The sequence below is a fragment of the Erythranthe guttata genome, chromosome 4 (genome assembly GCF_056151865.1).
Source record: "Erythranthe guttata isolate IM_541 chromosome 4, IM_541, whole genome shotgun sequence".
Lineage (NCBI taxonomy): Eukaryota > Viridiplantae > Streptophyta > Magnoliopsida > Lamiales > Phrymaceae > Erythranthe > Erythranthe guttata.
The window spans coordinates 7,749,137-7,756,692 of NC_142536.1; the positions used below are offsets into that span (position 1 = coordinate 7,749,137).

Genomic DNA, 7,556 nt, shown 5'->3' on the forward strand with positions numbered 1-7,556 from the left:
TTATTGTTTTGGCAATATTTATTTTGTACGACCATTTTAGTTGGTAAAAATCATTGTATTATTGTTTACGTATTTTTAATATTGCAAACTCTTCTATTGCATTTATTTGATAAATAAGATTTTTTGTATGCTTAAAATTTGCAAATATAAATTTAAATTTAATAAAAATATATATAAAATCACAAGATATGTATTTTATAAGGAATTTTGTTTTAGAACAAAAATGGTGAAATGCTGAAAATCACTTAAGGGTTCAGGTTCTGTACAACTGAATTTTTATTTTTTCTAATAATTTATTAACAATATTGAAAATCGAAAAAAAAAATAAAGGGGATGAAGTCGCTGTCTATTATGACGATTTAAAAAAAAATAATAAATAAATAATTGATGAAGTCGCTACTCCCAGCGGTGGAATACCTGGTTTTGTTTACACTCTAAAAAAATACCCCATTCTTTTTACTAAGCTAAAAAACTACACAAACACAAAATAAATGCCCCACAAATTGGCACAATCTACAATAGCAAAACACTCAAGCGTATTTCCAAAAACAACAATACGATACCCACTCTAATATATTTGTTCATAATAGATGTACATAGGTAGACAAATTCTATTACACACCCAATGACATTTATGTATCTTGTTGGTTTAGTTGAGCCTAATAATCCGGCAAAAAGTACTCGAATATATGATTGGATATGATAATGATGATGATTATTATATATATATATATTTATATATATATATATATATATATATATATATATATATATATATATATATATATATATATATATATATATATATATATATATATATATATATATATATATATATATATATATATATATATATATATATATATATATATATATATATTGTAGTTCTTTTTTGGTTTTATGAAATTGTTCCCCATTAGAAATATTAAACATAAATGAGGCAAGAAATTTTTTGAATTCAATACCTCTTTGTTTGGCCGAGTCTCGCCTACCAAATAGAATTTAAAAATGTGATTATATATGTTTTAATTTAAATATACATTATATTGGAACTATGGCTACACTTTGACGATCGATCATAAAATAATAGATTAGGACTTGAACTCCATTTCTCTCTCTCTCTCTAGTTGACAATTACTTGCAATAAGATTCACAATAATATGAAGATAGGCAAGGAGAGACGCGGACTAGATCGCTCTCTTAAGAGAATTTCACAATCCCTTCTCAAATAAGGTGCAGAAAGGTTCCGATCGTATATTATCGCTTATAGGATACAACAACTCATATATTTCTCTGTTGTAGCTTCATCGGAACTTCACATTCAACAGAAGCAATTACACCCGAGACACAACAAAAGCTCACAATATACATATATAGTATAGAAGAAAAATATTTTCTTGTTTATCTTCTCTCATACCTTTTGGAAAGCCATAAAGCTCCATTTTTATAGCATAAAATATGACCACTAGAAAATCTCTATTTAATCTAGAATTAAAGAAAATATGAAGGTAATGCGGCAAAACAAAGCTTTTGAAAGTTTCAAATTGTTGCTATACATGAACTCATAAATTGTCAAAGAACGCATTATAATAAAATATTATTTTATAATAAAAACGTGTTTTTTTGGTTAAAATAGCCCTATGTAGCACGGACACAAAAATGAGGATCGATACGCGGAAATGGGAAAATGGACATGAAGAAACGACATGTCCCAAAAATAGGGATACCGGAACTTGGGGAAACATATAAATATTAGGGTAAATTACACTCACACCCCTGAGGTATGCTTAAATAACTGTAAGGTCCCTGTGGTATCGATAATTACACTCACCCCCTGAAAGGTAGTTAAAAACTCTAACGGGATAATGCATTGGATACATTATTCCGATAGGGTTCTAATGGACTATTACTTTTAGCTAGTTATGGAGATAACATAGAGTTATGAGGAGTTATGGGGTGACATGACTCCCCCAATATTTCTTAAATCACTTATAACTCTTTATTGTCTTCACCACTTCTTGAAACCAATAGTCCGTTATTAGAACTCTATCGTAATAACGTATCCAATGCATTGTACCATTAGAGTTTATAACTACGTTTCAAGGGGGTGAGTGTAATTATCAATACCACAAGGACCTTAAAGTTATTTAAGTATACCTCAGGGGTGTGAGTGTAATTTACCCTAAATATTATTATCAACTATCAATTTGTAATTGATCATTAAATATATATATAATTAGAAAAAACAAGAAATATATTTGGAAATTTGTGTTTCTAATTTTTCTGAAATTGTAAAATGACCAATAAAGTGTCCGACATGTGTTCTAAAATGTCGAACACGAAACGTGCTCGAATTTCGGATATATTAAAAAGTTGAAGTTTCCGAGCTACATAGAAACACCCAACATATTATAGCGATGATATTCATTTCTAGTATAAAAATATCACGTTCATAATCGAATTTATTGAGTGAGAAATGAACTCGATAATGACTTCCTACCATATGGAAGTTCAGATATTGACAAAAAAGCATTATAAAAAAATAATAATAAATAAATAAATATTGTAAGAAATGAGATTCCTCCTCACCAGCTCATGTGAAATTTCTTGACTATTTGCATGATTCTGACTTCATCTTGCTTATATAAATATATATAATATGTAAGTAATTTGGATTTGTCTATAAAGTTTGGTAAGAGCCAAATAGAATAGTACAAAAGAAATAGGTGATCCCATGTCCTATCATTGGTTTGGTGGTCTCTTAATTTGTGTGTAGTATTCATACAAAGCCAAAGTGTTGCTCCATGCCTCACCATGTGCATGGATGTTTAAAAAATTAAATTAAAATTAATGGAACCTTCTATATATACATTATATTAAAAAAAACATCAAGGGATAAAACTTTTGTACAATTTTTAAATGATTTTTAAGATATCTATTTAGTTTTGTGGACTGATATATGTTGTACCCGGTGAAAATATAACAGATATTAGTGGAGGCAGGAAATTAAGTTTAGATGTTCAATGCATTAAAAAATTCTGAGGAAGACCGTTAATACTATTGTACACAATTTTTTTTTTTTTAATTTTGCATAAATTATTAAAGATTTGAGAAATGAATGGGAGAGAGGGTGGGCATGCCCCCCACCCTATGTTGGCCCCGCCGCTGATTACGGACAACATATCATCATATATTTATCAATTATGTATATCATTTTTTAGTGTATTTGGCTCCATATACAAAATATAAATATGACTTGTACATTTGAATTACTTTTTCTAATAAATTCAACTTCACAAATTGTTATGTTAGAATTTCAATTTATTGTTCTCTATCGCTATCATAAAAATAATTATAAAAAAAATTGTCATTCTCACTTGTTCTCTGATTTTTTCTTCGAACTATGTCATCCTTTTTTTTTTTTTTTAAACTCTCATCTTCCCAACATATTTTAATAAATATTTCTCAGTACATAAAGTACATAAATTAATGGAAACAGACAGTTGAATTGCATTTTAAAGTCATATATTATGACTAAATATTAATTTATGTTATCTAAATATTAAGGATATATATATATATATATATATATATATATATATATATATATATATATATATATATATATATATATATATATATATATATATATATATGTGTGTGTGTGTGTGTGTGTGTGTGTGTGTGTGTGAGATTAAATATAATTTGATAAAATTTATCAAGTATAGCAAATAGTAATGTAGAATAAGTTCTCATTTTTTGTCTATACCAATCCTTCAAATCATGTATATTCAGTGCACCATTTTTTTGTTTCCTTAAAGAAATATTATACATAATCTACCTAACTAATAATGCTTTGGTTTTAATATTCCTAAATATTCCTGTCAATGGCTATTTTGATGATTTATCAATCAATATTATTTGCAAATTAAACAACTTATAAAATGAATATATCTTTGATTGATACATATAACCAACAATCTAATTTCAGGACCTTCTCATCTTTCTCCTGATTTATCTTTCTTGGACACATCAAATTTTAGTATAACGTTCATTTCAATTTCACCTATTTTTATTTGATACTATAAACGTATCTCGTATTTTTTTCTATTGTAAATAAATATTAAGTGAAAATAATAATGTTTTTATTAGTAATCATATGCACCTAACATGTATCTATGATTGTAATACCAAATAAAATACTAAATACAAAAAATAAAATCAACGATCCAATTTATAAACATAAAATTGTAAAAAAAAAACTTGATTCTAACATAATCAAACTGTACACATTTTACACGAATTCGAAATTTTGTCGGGTGTTGAGCTCGTCAGACGAGTATGTTGCAGAGACACTTCAAGTTATTGACGTATGTACCCTTTGTATCATACAGTTGTATGTATATTAAAGTTTTGTAAATATACCCAAATTGGCAATGTTTATAATGGTTTTGGGAGTTATTCCATTTTTTTTTGGCGAAATATATTTTGACATAATAATTTAAGAATGATAATAATGTTCGTTTATGATTTGAGATTAAACAAAATAAACAGTAGTAGTCAAATCATGTTTAAAGTTGTTTGACAAAATGTATTTTAAAAGAACAATTTACAAAAAGGGTAAATTACACCCACACCCCTGAGGTATGCTTAAATAACTGTAAGGTCCCTGTGGTATCGATAATTACACTCACCCCCTGAAAGGTAGTTAAAAACTCTAACGGGATAATGCATTGGATACATTATTCCGATAGGGTTCTAATGGACTATTATTTTTAGCTAGTTATGGAGATAACATAAAGTTATGGCGAGTTATGGGGTGACATGACTCCCCCAATATTTCTTAAATCACTCATAACTCTTTGTTGTCTTCACCACTTCCTGAAACCAATAGTCCGTTAGAACTCTATCGTAATAACATATCCAATGCATTATACCATTAGAGTTTATAACTACGTTTCAAGGGGGTGAGTGTAATTATCGATACCACAGGGACCTTACAGTTATTTAAGCATACCTCAGGGGTGTGGGTGTAATTTACCCTTACAAAAATACAGTAGCCAAATCTTTATTAAGCAACCAAATTATACTTGGAGGAGAGAGAGAAGCTCTAGAAGTACTCGTTTCAGATTTTTCTTTTGAAAAGCTAAACAAACACGAATTCGTCTGCGTAAAACATAAATAAATGTGAAACGAAAACAGAACCAAACATTGTCAATACAGTATAACCTTGATAAATTGATACTTAATAAATTAATAACCTCGTTTAAATAATATGTTTTCTCGGTCCCGACTCGAAGATAACGTGTTAAAAAAAATATTTCGTTAAATTAATACTTCGCTAAATTAATAAAATTTGGCTGGTCCCGACTGTATTAATTTGTAGATGTTTACTGTGATTAAAAAAAAAAAAAAAAAAAAAAAAAACTTTATATAAACTAGCATCCCATCTCCATAAACCCCTCCCCTCTCTTCTTCCATACTACCTCTAACCCCAAAAAACCACACCTACCCAAACACTAAAAGAAAAAAAAAAAAAAAAAAAAAAAAAAAAAAAAAAAAGGAGAAGAAAGAAGAAAAAAAGAATGGGGAATGTAGCACTGTGTGCACCTTCAATAACCTCAAACGGTGTGGCAAAGGTACTCACCATTGACGGAAGACAACTAACATACACAAGGGAACCTGCAATTAAAGCAGCAGAAATCATGCTAGAAAATCCAGGCCAGTTTCTCTGTGAATCCAACCAATTAATAGTCGGCCAAAGAATTCCCGGAATATGCGCAGAGGAAGAGCTTGAAGTAGGCCACGTGTACTTCCTTCTTCCCATGGAGTTGCTCTACTCTGTTCTCACAGATGATGAGAAGAAATTTCTCAGCCATAAATATTCCAAAGAAATAACTAAACTCAAGATTTCAAAGATTTTTCCGGAGTTTTGTCTGTTCCCTAATGGTAATTCAGATTCATCAATGGAGGAATCTGCAGAAATTGGTTCGCAGTTGGTTAAGAGATACTCCAGGCAAAGATCGTGGCAGCCTGCTTTGGAAACCATTGTTGAAACTCCACCCTGATCATGGGGTTTTTTTTTATTTTTTTTTTTATTATTATCCTTTTTATTTATTCATTTTATCATATCTATATCTATTATATTGATTTTTATGATGTTTTTTTTGAAGGTATATAAATATATATTTATATTTTTTTTATTTCTCTCTTGGTTGGACTCTGGTTTCTTAACATGTTGGAATACTGATGGGAGTGGCTTTGTGAATTATTATGTTGAAAAGAAGGTAGACTGAAATAATGATAGTAATTAGTAATAGAATTATTATTTTTCTTTTTCTATATACAATTTTTTTTTTTAAATTATATATACAAAGAATTTCTTTTTTTTTTTCAATGTAGTTTTTTATTATTTATGTGTAAAAAATGGGATTTTTTGTTATTGTTTTTTTAAATAATTTGGGCACCTAAATACCCAAAACAAAATTGACAGATACTCAAGTGATTCAGTCCCTTGCTTGAATTACTACAAATCGTGTGAGTTTGGGTCGAATTACACGATAATTAGGTATTTACAAATGTATCCCTCTAGCTAACGTTCGACCAAAAAAGTTGATAAATTGTCTAAATTATCCTTAACTTATAGTAAACGAAAAATGGTAAATCAAATCATCCCAAGGTAAAGATAAATTACGGAAAATTCCTTGGGTATAGGTAATTACAAGCCCATTAAGTTTTCCTCAAAACGGTTTTTTTTAGATGAAATGTCATGATTTTGTTTCTTATGTGTTTAATGATTGCTACATGTTTTTTTAATAAGAAGAACGATAGCCGATGAGGGTTGGGATGTGTTGGAATCCTAACATGTCTATAGATTAAAAATCAGCGAGTACAAATATAGTTTAAGGCAAAATGCTATAACCTGAAAAATAGTTAAAACTATCAACGGCCAAAAAATAAAATATATCAAAAATAGAATAACACGGGCAAAACATGCAGCCCAAATTAAAGATAAGGCAGAAGAATGTGAATATGTGAATGATCACAAGAAGCTTGGGAAAATCCAGAGAACACGTTCAGCTGACCACTTAAAGTTCCACCAAAGATGGGCGGAACATGCATCATGAGGCAAACAGACAACTCCAAATAGTTAGAAACAGACTACGATCACCCCATTCGTGCCATCATTGAATAAACGTGAACCTGCCTAATATGAAAAAACTACTAAAAATGGACAGTGACGAAAAAAAAAACATGAAAATCATGGCACATATGTAGAAGACTGGCGTCGAAAAGAAGGATATTTAAGTTAGTTCATCCGAATCATCTGCTTAATAGTTACGCGGAGCTCTTATGCAGTGAAGGTACAATCTAACTCTCTTTGATATCCTAAGTTGGCTAAAACGTCAGCGACTGAATTGCCCTCCTGATAGTTATGTGTGATTCGATACTTCAAAATGGAAAGGTAGTTCCAGGTAGTCATAAGCGAACTTTGCAGACTCCAATGACCTCTGTTTCGATGCGAAACAAGGTGGACCGCTACCTCCGCATCGATC

General features: G+C 29.7%; 1 protein-coding gene across 1 annotated transcript; it reads left to right on the forward strand.

The window, feature by feature from the left end:
- The first annotated feature begins 5,522 nt into the window (after positions 1 to 5,522).
- On the forward strand, positions 5,523 to 6,113 carry LOC105954717 (uncharacterized). The gene has a single exon (XM_012978398.2). It carries the CDS (start codon positions 5,586 to 5,588, stop codon positions 6,066 to 6,068), a length of 483 nt encoding a protein of 160 aa, XP_012833852.2. The 5' UTR covers positions 5,523 to 5,585; the 3' UTR covers positions 6,069 to 6,113.
- Positions 6,114 to 7,556: the final 1,443 nt, after the last annotated feature.

Coding starts and splice junctions, on each gene's coding strand:
- LOC105954717 (XM_012978398.2), top strand. CDS start 5,586: ATGGGGAATGTAGCACTGTGTGCACCTTCAATAACCTCAAACGGTGTG.